General features: G+C 46.2%; 2 protein-coding genes across 2 annotated transcripts; one reads left to right on the top strand and one right to left on the bottom strand.

Moving 5' to 3' along the window:
* Positions 1–10,208: 10,208 nt before the first annotated feature.
* Positions 10,209–11,540, top strand: LOC100820854 (putative cyclin-dependent kinase F-2). The gene has a single exon (XM_003560198.2). It carries the CDS (start codon positions 10,307–10,309, stop codon positions 11,243–11,245), a length of 939 nt encoding a protein of 312 aa, XP_003560246.1. The 5' UTR covers positions 10,209–10,306; the 3' UTR covers positions 11,246–11,540.
* Positions 11,541–12,892: 1,352 nt separating this feature from the next.
* LOC100846355 (clathrin light chain 3) lies at positions 12,893–15,931 on the bottom strand. Its single transcript, XM_003560196.4, has 3 exons — positions 13,773–15,931; positions 13,533–13,686; positions 12,893–13,452 (listed from the first exon to the last, which is right to left on the bottom strand). Exons 1-3 carry the CDS (start codon positions 14,207–14,209, stop codon positions 13,003–13,005), a joined length of 1,041 nt encoding a protein of 346 aa, XP_003560244.1. The 5' UTR covers positions 14,210–15,931; the 3' UTR covers positions 12,893–13,002.
* Positions 15,932–15,975: the final 44 nt, after the last annotated feature.

The raw sequence follows: 15,975 nt of genomic DNA, 5'->3' as shown, positions 1-15,975 counted from the left end.
AGACCCTTTCCGATTCTTACACGCAAGGAAATGCATGAAATAAGGGGAGGGTGTCGAATTATTAGGCAATTTTAATTTTATTCTGGCCACACAAGACTGGATCCTGGTTGGCGATTTTAATTTTATCCGCTCGCTTGGTAACCGCAACAGGCCGGGAGGTGATGTTGATGATATGCTCCGTTTTAATGACATTATTTGAGCACTCTCTCTTATTGAGCTTCCTATTTCGGGTCTCGCCTACACATGGAGCAACGTGCAAGAAGATCCGCTTCTTGAGGAGTTGGACTGGTTTTTCACCTCGCAGAATTAGACCTCTAGTTATCCTAACACCTCTGTTAAAACCCTTGGCCGGCCTGTTTTTGATCATGTCCCTTGCCTCGTCACGATTCAAACCTCTATTCCTAGGACACGATTATTTCGCTTCGAGAACTTCTGGGTGCAACACCCAGGATTCTTTGAAACGGTCCAGGAAGCCTGGCTCATCCCGGTTCAAGGGAGAGATTCAGCGACGAAGCTTAATGGTCGACTGAGAAATGTTCGTCGCGCTCTGAAGCACTGGAGCAGGCAGCTGTCCAAATTATCTAAAACCATTGAAAACTGCCAACAGGTGTTGCTGGAACTTGACAGTTTTGAGGAGCTTCGTGCGTTAAGTGTGTCAGAGAGAAATTTTCGCAAAATCCTGAAGCGGCACATTGTGAGATTGCAAGATTATCAAAATAAATATTGGCATAAGCGATGTACTGTTAGATGGATTCAGTTTGGGGATGAAAATAGCTCCTTTTTTCATCGCATGGCAATAATGCTGTTGCTTCTCTCACTCTTGAGGACGGGTCCCTAGTTGAAGACCATGATGGAAAGGCTGCGGCTCTTTTTCAGAGCGTTTACTGAGCGTCTGAGCGTCTTGGTTTGTCGGCAAATCATTCCATGCTCTTTAATTTAAATCAGCTCATCACCAAGGTGGATGGTCTGCATGTGCTGTCTTCTCCCTTCACCAAAGAGGAAGATCGATACTGCTCTTTATCGTTTGCCGGTCGATAAAGCTCCTGGCCGGACGGATTTAATGGATCCTCAAATCTTGCTGGCACATTATTGCTGATGACTTCTACAGATTATGCTCTGAGTTTCATGATGGTCATCTAAATCTGCAGAGTATTAACGAGAGGCTTATTACACTGATTCCCAAGAAGATGACTCCAGAATCTGTCAATGATTATCGACCAATATCCTTGCTAAACTGCTGCTTGAAGCTTCTTACCAAGCTCTTGGCCGACCGACTTCAGAAATAGATCCTGCAGCTCATACATGAAAATCAACATGGTTTTATCAAGGGTCGCACGATACAGGACTACCTTGCTTGGGCTTTCGAATTTATTCATCAGTGTCAAGCCTCTGGTCGCGAGATAGTCATCTTAAAATTAGATTTTGAAAAGGCGTTCGACTTAATTGAGCATGACCGGCATGGCGTGCACCACCTTGATGGTGGCGGCACACGGTACGTGGCGTCATCGGCCCCATTTCTCAATCTGTGTTCCCGCGATGGCTAATGACTCAGCGCGTTGCGCATAGACCCTACAAGCGACGGAATGCTCTTAATTAGCCTCTTACCGATTGAAGATCTCAATTTTGCTGATCTGCACGGCCAGAGACAAGCTGCGTACGCCTCCCTCGATCAATCGGGCACCGATCATGCTGGCGGGAAAAGCGCAGCGCGCGTTTCCATCGTCCGTGGTGGCGCGTTGGCGTTGGCCACATAATTGGACATCGTTGCTAGTGGCGGACCGTACGTGCGAGGCTGCGGTGCACCAGAGCAAGCGCAACAATAGTACTGCACGGCTTTCCTACGCGACCGACGACTAGCTTAAAAGGGTGACCGACGCGAACCGCATCGCCACCTCCGGAACCGAGATGAAGCACGCACAAACAAATTGTAAATTAATTGTACATAGAGATGTATATGTATGTATGTGCATTCACGTTTAAGTTAAGCGTGCACAAACAAATTGTAAATTAATTGCACTGAGCTTTTTGTCAATAAAACTAGGACTAATTAATCCCAATAAAACTAATTATAGTACTACTCTATCTGATCCATAATAAGAGTTTTAGACTTAATTTTATACTAAGGGCACTCCAATGCATCGTATCTTGGATTGTATCACATGTATTAAATACTCACTCCGTCCCGAAATTCTTGTCGCGAAGGCAATTTTGCAAAAAAAACCCTTCTCTTTTCTACGCGTGAGCTCCGTGGTCCTCTCCATTATGTGCTCCTCCCTTCTCTCAACCGGTCAACCCGCACAGCTCCCCTCTCCCTACTACGCTCCCCCTTCTCCTCGCCGCGCTCCCGTCCCCCTTCTCTCTCTCTCTCTCTCTCTCTCTCTCTCTCTCTTTTCTGCCGCCCTTCCCTCACCGTGCCACGTGCCACAAAAAGGAGGCAGCTTTCGGTGGCGGCGAGGCCGGATCCGGCGGCGCGGTGAGCCCGGCAGCTCCTGAAGGCGGCGACGCGACGAGAGAAGGGGAGGAGGAGCAGCTCCTCAAGGCGGCGACGACGACTAGCAGCTCGTCAAAACGGCCACGACGGCGAGGAGCCTCTTCTCAAGGCCATGGCTGACAAGGTACTGTACTCTGTTCTTTTGCATTTTTTTACTCTGTTCTTGTTCTTTTGTTGCGGTGGCTCTGGCCTTGTTTAGCATGAGTAAAAGTGATCATCAGATGCATCTGTGATTATTCCTTGTGTATGCTTACTGTGGTGGCTTAAGCCCTTGTTCCAGCTTTGCTTTACTGTATAAATGCCCTTCCTTGACAGTATTTCTTGTTCACCATGAGTACGGGTACTTGTTTGGAGTAAACACTTTAGAATTCTTCACAGTATGTGTGTTGGGAAGTTAAAGTTAACTTGAATTTGGAACTGCATGGCACTCTTGATGCATAATATTGAACAGCTAGACTCTGTTCTTGTTCTTTTTTTTTCAGCTAGACTCTTGATGTTGCTAAGACTCCATCTGTTCTTGCTAAAAACAGAGATTATTTCTTTCAGGCAAGATCTACAAGTATGTCTCCATCGACCCCGGCTCCCCTGATGCGCCTATCATGCACGCCCTTGCTTCGAGCTTTGCCAGTGGTCATGTCCAAGGCGGCGACCCTTGCTTGCCTTCGCCGTGGTCTTGGGTCCAATGCACTGCCTCTAAGCCACAACCAAGAGTCGTTTCCATGCATGTACGTCGTGATTCAGTTAGAAATGGTCTCTTCTGCTCTCTTTTTTTTTAATTAAGAGTAGTACTGCACCGAAGCTTCTGTACCTGTCAAACAGAGATCTTTCAGGCAAGAACTTGATGGGGAGCATACCACCGGAACTAGCAGCTCTGCCATGCTTAGCACAAATGTAACAACCAGCTTCCCTCATTCTGTTGCTTCTGATTAATCCAAGTGCTGAGTGAATATGGTTGATCATGACATGTTTCTCTGCAGCCGACTTGACAACAACATGCTGACGGGCGCAATTCCAGATCTCAGTGCCGCTTCAAACCTGTCAATCATGTCCTCATTTCTGCCTATTAACCCCTACTTTATTTAATTGTGTCTGCCATGAATGGAATACTTGAATTTTTTTTGTTAGAAAGTTCGAGAGGCAGGCCTTGTGCAATTGTGCTAGTTTCCATATTCTCTCTGCTGTTCTAACGGTTGTATCCAAAAGATTGGCAACATGCATCTTGTCTTTTAATAGTATCTGTCCATTTATGCTTAGTGCCTTCAATGCAATATAACCACCAAATCTGTGTTCATTTGGCAGGTCCCTTCGTCGTTGTTGTTGAGCACCTGCAAAAGACCAAAAGATAACTTATTCTCCATGTAACAACTCTATTTTCAGTACTATACTCCATTTCAAAAAACTTGCTGTAGTTACATGCTGTGTAGATGGAGAACAAATCTGAACAATAATATGTACATACTCCATTCTGAACAAATCTAACCTGGGAGTAATCTAGAGGTTAATTTACTCCTACATTTTCAGTTTTAAAGGTTGATTACAACTGAGAGTAATCTATGGTTGTGATTCATTTGCATAAGAAACAAATCTATAATACTCCATGCACAAAAACGTGATGGTTAAGAAACAAATATGTTCAATTTGTTTGAGTTACCTGTTGCAGTTCTATTTTGTTGGGTTATATCTTCATCTTCTTGCTGAGCTATATCTTCATCTACTTGCTGTTCTTGCTGAGCTATATCTTCATCTTCTTACTGAGCTATATCTTCATCTACTTGTTGTTCTTGCTGAGCTATATTTTCATCTTCTTGCTGAGCTATATCTTCATCTACTTGTTGTTCTTGCTGAGCTATATATTCATCTTCTTGCTGAGCTATATCTTCATCTACTTGCTATTCTTGCTGAGTTATATCTTCATCTTCTTTCTGTACTCTTTCAGCATTGAATTGTGCTTCATGTACAACTTCTTTCTCCACTGCTTCACTTCTTGTTCCTCCACTTCTTGCTTTTTCTGCTTGCTGATGAAATTCTTTCATGATTGGCAGCTGCTTGATTGAACCGCTACATGGCGAGGCTGTAGGATGCTAGTGAAGGCAGAGGTGGAGCTCTGTTGCAGATGGGGGATGGCGGCAGGCCAAGCGAAGGCAGAGGCAGAGCTCTGCCGCAGATGGGAGATTGCGGCACGCCCAGCGAAGGCAGAGGCAAATGGGCGATGGAGATGTCGGGCGGCGTAGCTCGTCTGCGGGCGACGACATGCAAGAGGCGATGGCGGCGGGCGACGGCATCGTGCGGCGGGCGACGGCATAGTGCTCCTGGCGGCTGATCCTTGTAAGTTTAACTTGCTCCTGTGATTTGAGCGATTTATGTGATTAGAGATTTAAGTCCACACATACAACTACTAATGGCTAGACTTGCTCTATTGTCATACTGTGTGTGCATGCTCTATTCTTAACAAGAACATTCAATTATGAACAAGAACATTCTGAAACTGGGTGTGCATATATGTATGGGTGTGCATGGAGTGTTCTTTATTTAATGAAGAACATGTTGTGAACAAGAACATTATGTCTATTATGAACAAGAACATGTTGTGTTCTTTATTTAATAAAGATGTTATGTTCTCAACAATTTAAGCATGAACAAGAACACAAATGTGTACTGCACATCCTCTGTTCTGTATTTGGAGTATTTTGCTGAACAATAACACAAATCTGCAAGATACTCAATCTAATTTGGCTATGTTCTGTTGCAGGAGTTGCTCAGGCACATAAGTTACCTGCTGCTTCATGCATCATCTCTAGGAGGGCTCAGGTTCAGGTCTAGTATGGCCATGCTTATGAAGAGAAGAGAAAATGGTGATCCTCAGGACTGCAGTTCAAATCTGGCAGCCACAAGAGAGCCGGGCTTGCTGGAGACAAGCCGGAGGAGGTCTAGAGCCGCAGGAGAACTTGTGGAGAGGGGGTGGCGCCAGGTCTGCAGAGGTGAGGCCGGAGGCGATCTGGAGAGGGGCCGGAGGCGACCTGGAGATGGGAGGTTGGAGGCAACCTGGAGATGGGCAGCAGGCGACCTGGAGAGGGGAGGTTGGAGGCGACCTGGACTGGCGGAGGCGACCTGGAGAGGAGAGGCACATGCGACAGTTTGAATTTTGAATGTTGTAATATGAGATCTGTAATTTTTATATTTGTGAGGATGTTTTTGTAAAATTGCCCTCCTGAAGAGGCTGCGAGAAGAATATCGGAACATAGGGAGTACATGTTAAGATACACTCCTCCGATGCTTGTATCTAAACATGATCTTATTTAATCCTTTCGATACATAAAAAATGTCATCCATTTTGTACTAAGTTTGTACAATTGTACTGAGTGGGCGACACTTTTTATGAATCAGAGGGAGTACTACTATGTTTTGTGAGAGAGGAATTATGAGTTTTATTGGGTTTAGTGCTAAGAGTTGTATCTAGATTAAGATAATATACCTCTCTCTTTCTTCATTAAATAAGGTCGCATCAGTTTTTTGCCTAGGTGGCATACTTAATCCTAAATCCACGACCTGCTCCCAATAAAACTAATTACGCCCTCCGTCCAACAAAAGATGTCTCAAGTTTGTCAAAATTTGGATGTATCCAGACATAACTTAGTATATAGATGCATTCAAATTTAGTCAAAGTTGAGACATCCTTTGTTGGACGGAGGGAGTACTATTCTCTCCGGTCCATAATAAGTGTCTCAGACTTGACTTAATTTTGAACTAAATCTACGACACTCATTACGGATCTCAGGGGAGTATAAATTTTCTATATAGCTTATTTTTGTGTAATAATTGTATTAGGCCCACTACACTGATTTTTGTATCACCGTGCTATGTCAACTAAACTGACGGTTAGCCACCAATTATGAAAAGACGCCTTTTAGGTGCTCGTCGAGGCCCTTTTGTTGAAACACTTGAACAAATTTTACAATAGGGAGGATAATCACACTCAGCGGATCGCTTAATTTTTCAGATAATCACACTCAGCGGCTCGCTGCGGCCTTGGGTGTCACTATTGGCTCCATGCCATTCACCTACTTGGGGCTCCCCCTGGGTACCATGCAGCCGGAGGTGGTGGACTTTTTGCCGCTTGTGGACAGAATTGAGCGACGCCTTTCCTCCACCTCAGTCATGCTGTCCTACGGTGGTAAGCTCACGATCATTAATGCCGTTCTGTCCTCGCTCCCCACCCACACGATGTGCTCGCTGCAACTTCCAGTCAAAATTGTGGAACATATTGATAAGATTCGTCATCGCTGTTTGTGGAGTAAGAAAACTATCAACGGGGATTCTAATCATTCTCTTGCTGCCTGGGATTTGGTGTGTCGCCCCAAGGAAAAGGGTGGCTTGGGAATCATCAATCTCCGTACACAAAGCCAGGCCCTTTTGTTGAAACACTTGAACAAATTTTACAATAGGGAGGATCTTTCGTGGGTATCTCTTATTTGGGATGCCTATTATCAAAAGGCCTTGCCCCATGCTTCACCCCAATGTGGCTCATTTTGGTGGAGACAAATTCTCAAGCTTACTCCTATATATGGCGGGATCACCAAGATTCAGCTGGGTAGTGGTGACTCGGTCTCTTTGTGGGAAGGATCTTTGGTGGGACGAGGAGCTGCAGGTTGCTCTTCCAAGACTTTTCACCTTTTCCCTCGATGAAGACATTTCGGTTAGTGATTTTCGTCTATTGGAGAATGTGCATGATCATTTCCATGTACCTCTGTCGATGGAAGCTTATGAAGAGCTTCACCTCGTTGTGGACTTGCTTGCAGCTGAGGATCATCGTGTGCTAGAGGAAGATGTGTGGACGCTGGTGTGGGGGTCTAGTTTCACTTCCTCCAAATTTTACCATAGCACTTTTTCTGGACTTGACCCGTGGGCTGTTTTGAAATGGATTGTCAATTCGAAACTTACCATGAAGATTAAAGTTTACTCGTGGCTAATGTTGGTCGACCGACTTAACACTCCGAATATGCTGAGGAGGCGCCACTTTAAAGTCATAAGGACGATTACTCTTGTGTCCTTTGCTCGACTGGAGTTGAAGAATCGCCGAACCATCTCTTTGTCCAATGTGCTTTCAGTGCACGTTGTTGGCAACATCTTCAGATCGTTTGGCCAGCTAATATCTCTTGCTTGGAGGTGCTGCCCGAGGTGAAGGCCAGTTTTCGGTCTAAGTTATTCTTCGAGGTTTTTGGGATTGGTGCCTGAAACATCTGGAAGGAACGGAACCATTTCATATTTGAAGGCGCTGCCCCATCATTTGAAGTCTGGAAACGTAGAGTAAAATCTGACCTTGTCTTGTTGGGTTATAGGGTCCCTGACTCTCTTCGCTTAGATCTCTAATCGTTCGCATTTAATTTCTTACATTTTTTAATTCTTCTCAAAGGGATCTGTTCCCTCCCCACTTGTAAATATGTAATAGGTTGGTGTTTTTTAATATATTATCAGGAGGAGACTCTCCTGCCGACCTTGAGGAAAAATAATTAAGCAATTTCAGTATTAATCTAATTTAGAAATTCATGGCGTGAATACTGAAATGGATAACATCATGCAAACTAGACACGCTGCACAATAGGATAATACGTCTAAATCTATAGCATGATCGACTAAACAGAAGATCAAACCTTACATGAGAAAAGAGTATTACGTATGGCATGATTCCGAGGAAGCTTGTGGTTTTTTACAGAGGACCTGCAGGCGGAGGAGGGAACTGATAATTAAAACTTGAGGAAAAGCTCTTTTGTTGTTTGACAATATGAGAATCTAGTTGCGGCGATGGCCATTTGATTTAGTTGGGCTTCATCTCCTACGGTCAATCGTCCTGGCATACATAGCTCGGTGTATACTCAAAATGTGTACGTGTGTTCCCACCGACGCATATCTGTATTTTGTTTGTTTTTATCGTCAAAACTAAAAGAGGTAAATACAGCCGTGTCTAACTACTCGAGATGTGCAGAGTAAATTAGTCCAACTTCTTGTAAAATGAGAGTGGACCTTAATAGTTGAGATGCGGGAGCAAAAAGTCCAATCTAATCCGAATTGAGACGTGGCACCATATGGGATGTCCGTCTGGCCAATGTGTATTTTTCGCAAAGAGACCCCCCGGCATGGTACAATTAACACCGAGGTCTCCACACACAAAAAGAGAGATCATTTGACAGAAAAACAGGGCTTCCTCTGCATCGAGAAAACCGCTTCATCTCCCTTCTTGTCGTCTTGGCACCTCGAAGACTCCGCGGGTGATCAAGGGGATCCTCGTCGGCGGCGATTCACACGATGATGCTTCCCGAGCCGTGCCTCCATAGATGGGACGACGGATCTCAGGGTGGACGCCGGTCCAGTTCTGTCCGAGCAGGCCACCCGCGAGCCGAGCCCGGCTCGGCCCGAAGCCATGCCAAGCCGTTTTTGCCGGCTCGGCTCGGGCTGGCTCTCAGCTCGGTCAACTCGCGAGCTGGCACCTGCGACCAAGGCGAGCGGCGGTGGCGAGCAGCAGAGGCGGCGGAGCAGCAGCTGCAGCAAGCGACGACCGGGCCTGCACTTGCACCTCCGCCTACATGCAGCAAGCAGCATCACTACATCCAAGAAGAAGAAGATGGAGGGGATGGAAGGACCTGGATAAGGCTATGGAGAAGCATCGGCAGCCCTGCTCCGGGAGCACCAGCACTAAGCGATGTGCTTTAGAAAGAATTGATAAACTTTTAAAAAGGTACAGGGGTTTTCACCAAAATTCAAAACTCGACTAAACAGTCCACATGGCATCTTCTTATTGGTCTGGACCTCTAATGAATCCGCAAAACAAATATTAGGACCAGTGCACCCCATTTTACAAGAATTTGAACCAATTTGCTCGCAGCTCTCAAGTAGTTGGACCAAGGGTGTATTTACCCTCAAACTAAAAAGCCCTCAAAGTTTGACTCTGACTCCTCTATCCCTCTCCTTGAGTTATGTTCTTCCCTTGTCTCTTCGATGACATAGTTTAATGCCAACTTGATCGGCGATTGGCAAGCATGATTTTAGGTGAAACTATTTTTAGTCGCCTGATCAATGTTTTATGATGCACAAAATGCATCACATGTTTTTGAAGATGTGCATTGTAGGTTGTCACGTGACCTTTTCAGATAAGTAGTGTGAGCGGGAAGGAAACGGGTGACTCTACATTCAGTAGGATAGCTTAGGATCTTAGTTCTTCCGTGAACTATCAATATTAGAAAGTCGAGGTGGTATTTCATTTTCAGCAAAAAGAATAATAATAAATTGATACAGAAAATGTATTACTCACTCGGTTCGGAGATAAGTAACTTGGATTTGTATTATTTCCGGATGGAGGAAGTATATGTTTTGAAACATGTGCATTGAACATGCAAGACAACTGTTTTACATGAAAAACTAGTGTTTTTTTTCTAAATGAAAAAGAAAATTCGATGAAAACTAATACGTATCAGGGAGAACAAGAATTTTAGGAAAACAAAATTTCTGGAAAAGGGCACGTTCGAGCCGTCCTGCTTTACGTCCAGGGCAGCCGTCCGTCCAGTTAAGCTTCGGATTCAAACGGTTATCTGTCATAACGTCACCCGCGTAAACGCGACGCGCACGCTATATGAATCCCGTTCGAACTCGGAGACGCGCTGCCAGCCGTCCGATGCCCATAAATCTTCTAATTCTAGGGCAAGCTCCTCACCCTTCCACCGCAGATCTCATTTCCGCCGATCCCCTGCAGCTCTGCTCTCCACGCGCACGGATCCCCCGCGCTCTGCTCTCCAATCCCCGAATCGCGCGTGCCGGTCGCCGATCATGTCGGCGGCGAGCCGCAAGCGCGCGGCGGCGGCGGCGGATCAAGAACCGCGCGTCGACGGAGGCAACAAGAAGCGGCCTCGGTACGCGTTCGGGAGCATCTACGACTACGAGAAGCTCGAAGTGCTCGGCGAGGGCGCCTACGGCCAGGTTCTCATGGCGCGCGACCGCCGCAGCGGCAAGAAAGTCGCCGTGAAGTGGATCCGCGGCTGTGGGGATGGCGGCCACGGCCCGCCGGACTTCCGCGCGCTGATCCGTGAGGCCGGATTGCAAGCCGCGTGCCGTGGCCACCCGTCGATCGTCGAGATCCTGGACGTGGTAGGGGATGCCAAGACTGGTGATATGTTCATCGTCATGGAGCTCGTGGCCGGCGGCCGCAGCCTCCGCGAGGAAATCTGGAGGCCCTTGTCCGAGCACGTGACCCGCGTGATGATGCGGCAGCTCGTGGACGCGGCCAAGAAGATCCACGGAGCCGGAATCATCCATCGGGATATCAAGCCGGAGAACGTCCTCGTGGGCATGTTCGGCGGGCTGAAAGTTTGCGACTTTGGTGCGGCGACGAGGCAGAAGCCGGCCGGGGTGCCGTACGAGGATTCCCGCGTCGGGACGATGATCTACACATCGCCGGAGCAGCTCGCTGGCAACCGGAACTACGGCACTGCCGTGGACATGTGGGCACTTGGGTGCGTGATGGCGGAGCTCCTGGGCGGCGAGACCCTGTTCGAGGCGGAGTCAGAGAAAGACATGCTCGCAGAGGTGTCCAAGCTTCGAGAGCAGATCGAATCCACGGGGAAGCTGGACAGGGAGTGGTTTGCGGAGCTCTCGGAGCCCGGGCGCGAGGTCCTGATGGGCATGCTTGCCTTCTGCCCGGAGGAGAGGCTCACGGCGGCTCAAGTGCTGGAGCACCGGTGGTTCAGCAAGTCCTCTGTTTCCGCCTGAGCAGAGCATCCTGGCTTTTGTCACTTTGTTCAGTTAGGTCATTACTGTTACTCCGTAGCTTGTTTAGTTGATACTCTACTTGACAGGTGTAGTAGTCCTCCATGGTTCTGAATACTGCATTGCATTGCAGTGCCCTCATCGAGTCTAACCTTATTCTTTCATGTAGATGCTATTACTTACGTAAGCTTAATTAGTTGCTAGGAAGCCAGGAACCAGTTCTGGTTACCTCGTCATGTAATTCTTTATACAATCAGTGTAGCCTGGAATTAGTTAATGTAAAGATGATTTTGTTGAATACAGTTCCATGCCTATTTTGTTTTATGAACAATGTCCACTTTTTTGCTTATCAATTTAAGCAGGGACAGATTTTGTTTTTGGAGCTGAGTTAACTCTTTGATTTGGGAGAAATGGCACCATGGAAGCACGCATGAAGCAGGAATTCCAAGAAAACATCATAAATAGCATTAGGTGGAGAAAAAAATAGAGGTAATTGTGCTGCTTCAGTGTTTTTCTTTTCTGAATTCTGCCATCCTGAGGTGCATATCATGTTTTCTTGATGCACCGATTAATTAGAGATGAGCCTACTCTGTAAAACGGGCAACAAAGGGTTGCTCTAAGTTGCAGTTTGGAAAAGAATGCTGTTTCAATACTTGCCCTTGTGTCTGCGAAGAATGTTGTTTCAAATTTTGTTATTTGGTGAAGCATTAAACAGTTTACAGATTGAGTGACCACCAGTGAAGTTAGCTTCAGGATTTTTACTGCAGGTCTTTATATCTGTCTTCAGGTTTTTCACTACAGGTTTCCACTGAGCTTTAGGTTCAGCTCCAACCTGAACATTTCCTATTTTGAACACCTCTGTTCGTCATGTTGCTCCCTCATGCATTAATAGAAAGACGATTTGGTTTAATAATAGATGGATGTCTTTATTGTCTACTTTGTTTTATGAAAAATGTCCACTTTGTATTTAAGATATTTTTCTTGTTTTATCAATTTGAGCATGGACTGATTTTGCTGGTGTGTTTTTGGAGCTCAGTTAACTCTTTGATGTTGGAAAGACGGCATCAGAGGTGTAGTGATCGGTAGCACCGAGCCTCTTAGTACATTGGATTGCAGTACTGTCCTCATCGAGTTAGCTTGTAATCTTGCTCTTTCATGTGTTGTTACTTATGTATGCTTAATTAGTTGGCAGGAAGCAACCAGTACAGTTGTCTTTCCTCTCGTTATGTAATTCTTTGAACAATCAATGTACAGCGGAAAATGCCGTCAGAAAAAATGTACAAGGGAAAATTATTACTCCTTTCGACCGGTATTACTTGTCTCAAATTTGCTCAAATACGGATGTATCTATGTGTAAAAAACGTCTAGATATATGTAATATTTCGACATTTAATTCCGGCTGGGGGAGTATTGAAATCCCATTCTTGTTTGTGCAATTTGCTACACATTGTGCCATTCTGAAGTGCACATCCAGTTTTGTTGATACATTGATTAAATCAATTTCAGCCCTAGCTAGTAAGAAAATGTAAAACGGGAAAAGAAAATGTTGGCTCTAAGTTGCTGTTTGGGAATCAGTGGTAGTAATTTAATTAATAGTTCCCTAAACTATGTGTTGTTAATGCATAAAATGTGAAGCAAAAGCAGAGTGACTGAAGCAAAACAACACCCTCAGAAGAGAGTGTACACCTGATTAATTAATTAAGGGCTGGATGCAGAACCAGTGCTCACAAGAATTTATTCCAGGAATTATTCAGCCGTTATCACTTGTTCTCCTGTTGTTCAGGTGCGTTATCCGCCGGACTCTCAGTTGCTGCAGCCGGCGGCCGGGAAGCTGCGCTAGTAGCATTGCCACCGGCCGCATCCTTTCCACCGTCAGCCGCCGCCGCCGCCTTCTTCTCCTCCGCCTCTTTTGCATCTTTGCCGCCACCCTTGTTGTTGGCGTCGTCGTCCTTGGTCGGCGGCACCATGTGCGGCGGCGGCGTCTGCTTGAGCTTGTTGAGGGCCTGGCGCATCCTTGAGAGGTCGGTGGGCTTCCCAGGCTTGGGCCCCTGCAGCACGACGATGTTGGGCTTCTTGTCCTGCTCCTTCTTCTTCCTCCCGGCGCCTCTCTTCTCCAGCCCCGGGATCTCGTGCGGCACCAGCTCCGCGATCGCCTTCCAGTACTGCCTGTCCGCCTCCTTGTGGAACTTGTCTTGGTTCGCCAAGAACAGCTGTGTTCATATTTGCATTTGATTAACTTGATCGAGGAACAAACACAAAAATAAAGATGTCTGCATGGTTAATTGCATGCCTTCTCCCTGTCTCTGTTGTGCGTCCGCTTGGTCTGGCAGTTGAGCCTGCGCTTGTCGAGGAAGGATTTCTTGAACTGCTCGGCTTCCGCGATGATCTCGCTGCGCCGCTCCCTCTCGTGCCGCTCCTTCTCCTCCAGCGTCACCGCGTTCTGCCTGCAAATTTGTAAATGAAGCCAGAGCCGCTCATCGGATCAAGAGAAATGGAAGAGATCAATCAAGCTCGCTAGACTAGAACTGACCGGCGCCACTCGCGGCGGAGGACGCCCTCCTCCCGCATGGCCTCGGGAGGCGGCAGCACGGCGCCGCTGTCGTTGGCCGCCGCCCCGACGAACAACACGTCGTCATCGGTGATGATGCCGGACATGCCTCCGTCATGTAAACCGCCGCCGATGACTTCCTCGGCGCCGATGTAGCCGCCGTAGCCGTAGCCGTAGCCGGGGGCGCCGTTGGAGTCGGGCGGCATGCCGAAGCCCGTGAGGTCGTCCTCGGAGATGGCGGTGCCGAAGGAGGAGTAGGACGTGGCGAAGCGGTGCCCGCGGTGCAGGCCCACGCCCACGCCCACGCCCACGCCGTCCTGCTCGGCGGCGCCGTCGACGGCGGGGATGTCGTCGAAGGGAGCCTGCGGGGGCGCGTCGTCGTCGCCGGCAATGGCCGCCACGGAGTCGAAGGAGGACATGGCCGTCCTAGGGTGAGCTAGTGGTGGCGGCTTAGCGTGTCTTGTGAGATGTTTTGATCCGACAAGAATGGAGGCGAGGCATGAGCGTGGAACAAGCTAGTGCATGGGAAAAGAGGAGGAGATGGATTCGTTCGCTGGGCTCGTTTGACCGTTATTTTCTCAAGACCACATTCGATCAACCGTAAGAATGGAGGCGAGGCTTGATGCACGAGCGGCCTCAACCTACTGCTCCCTCCATTCCTCGAAAGAGGACGTATTAGTTTTTATTAAGACAATACTTGGACTAAAAATTATTCTATTGATACATGGCTACTAAGATATGAAACCACAAGTATTATAAAATATTTTTGATAACGAATGTAACGTATAAGTTTCATGCCATATAAATCACATGTTAACATAATAATTTGTGATCAAAGTTTTGTCTTAATGAAATCTAATATTGGCTATCTGCATGTCTTCAAGTGATGACAAATTTACTGTTGTCATCGAGATCTTTTTTTCTGATAATCAATTCAAAATTAATGTTCACAATTGAGTTCGGTGCGATGAAAGCTTCGAAATTAGATTCCGCTCATAGCCTTTCTCTTAACTTAGTGGTAGCAGTACGCTGAAAATACACGAGTAATCCGACCACTAGTAGAGCGTTCACACATGATTATTTGTCGATTATAAGGAAACTGGTGTCGGTCTATAGTTATGTACTTCCTCTGTCCGGAAATAAATGATTCGGAGTTGTCTAGATTCATGTGCATCTACACATTTTGTACTCCCTCCGTCCAACAAAGGATGTCTTAAGTTTGCCAAAATTTGAATGTATACATGACTTCAAATTTAGTCAAATTTGAGACATTTTTTGTTGGACGGAGAGAATATAACACATGTGAATTTAGACAAGTTTCACATATTTCCGGATGGACGGGGTAGTTAATAGATTGCTAACAGAGAGTTACCGGCTAGATATTTGTGGGTTATGGGACCCTTGACTTCTTAACTTTTTTGACAGCACACTAACTGCACTTTATATCTTACTAAAATGATGGTAACCGGCATATTACCATTTGGTAATTACGAGACCGAAAAAGTTTCATCAAAACATACTCATACGCAATCTACTTTTGTTGTACCTCACCTAGACAAACTCACCGACGAAACCGGATTGCGAATCAGATAAAGAGTTTGTGGTACAAAACATTTTGAATTGTTGTTAAAGACTGTACATGATCATCCAGCTTATGGCAACTGTTGTGAGAAAATTACAGGAGTGAAAGCCTATGTGAAATGCTCATTTCGATTAAAAATTATTAGTCAATACCTTCACCCTTATGTTGTTCGAAGGCACCCTCCCGGCCATTCTCGTTTGATCTTACATATATTTAAAAGACAGCTACAAAATAAGCTTCGTCATTTTGAAGCAGCACTGCAAAATATATTTCTTAGAAATACGGCTACAATTACCATCATCACCTCATCATCAAGAGTTACGTTGCTTACCAATAAAAGGATAATCCGCTTTAACGAGGCACACAATGCATCAAACCCTAGTAGGTTGAAGGTAACAACCACCCCAATGACCATCCAAGCTATGCTAGTTTGTTACACGCTGCTTTAGAAGGCACCATCAGAAACGGTCCAAAAGAACTGCCTCTCATAAAGCCATATCCAAACGGTTTGAACAAAATTCACATCACAGGTTTCGAAGAACCTGAATGTTGAACAACTTCAAAAACAGTGAGCAGAACCGGTTCCCTGTAAGCAAAACATGA

This window comes from Brachypodium distachyon, chromosome 1 (genome assembly GCF_000005505.3).
Source record: "Brachypodium distachyon strain Bd21 chromosome 1, Brachypodium_distachyon_v3.0, whole genome shotgun sequence".
Classification (NCBI taxonomy): Eukaryota; Viridiplantae; Streptophyta; class Magnoliopsida; order Poales; family Poaceae; genus Brachypodium; species Brachypodium distachyon.
The sequence above is the reverse complement of the archived record's forward strand: the minus strand, read 5'-3'. Positions and strand labels throughout refer to the sequence as shown.

Bases quoted from the DNA above. Each gene is read 5' to 3' on its own strand.
- LOC100820854 (XM_003560198.2), top strand. From the start codon at position 10,307: ATGTCGGCGGCGAGCCGCAAGCGCGCGGCGGCGGCGGCGGATCAAGAA.
- LOC100846355 (XM_003560196.4), bottom strand. From the start codon at position 14,209: ATGTCCTCCTTCGACTCCGTGGCGGCCATTGCCGGCGACGACGACGCG. The intron at 13,687-13,772 runs GTCAGTTCTAGT...ACAAATTTGCAG, and splicing joins CTCCGCCGCGAGTGGCGCCG to GCAGAACGCGGTGACGCTGG. The intron at 13,453-13,532 runs GCATGCAATTAA...ATATGAACACAG, and splicing joins ACAACAGAGACAGGGAGAAG to CTGTTCTTGGCGAACCAAGA.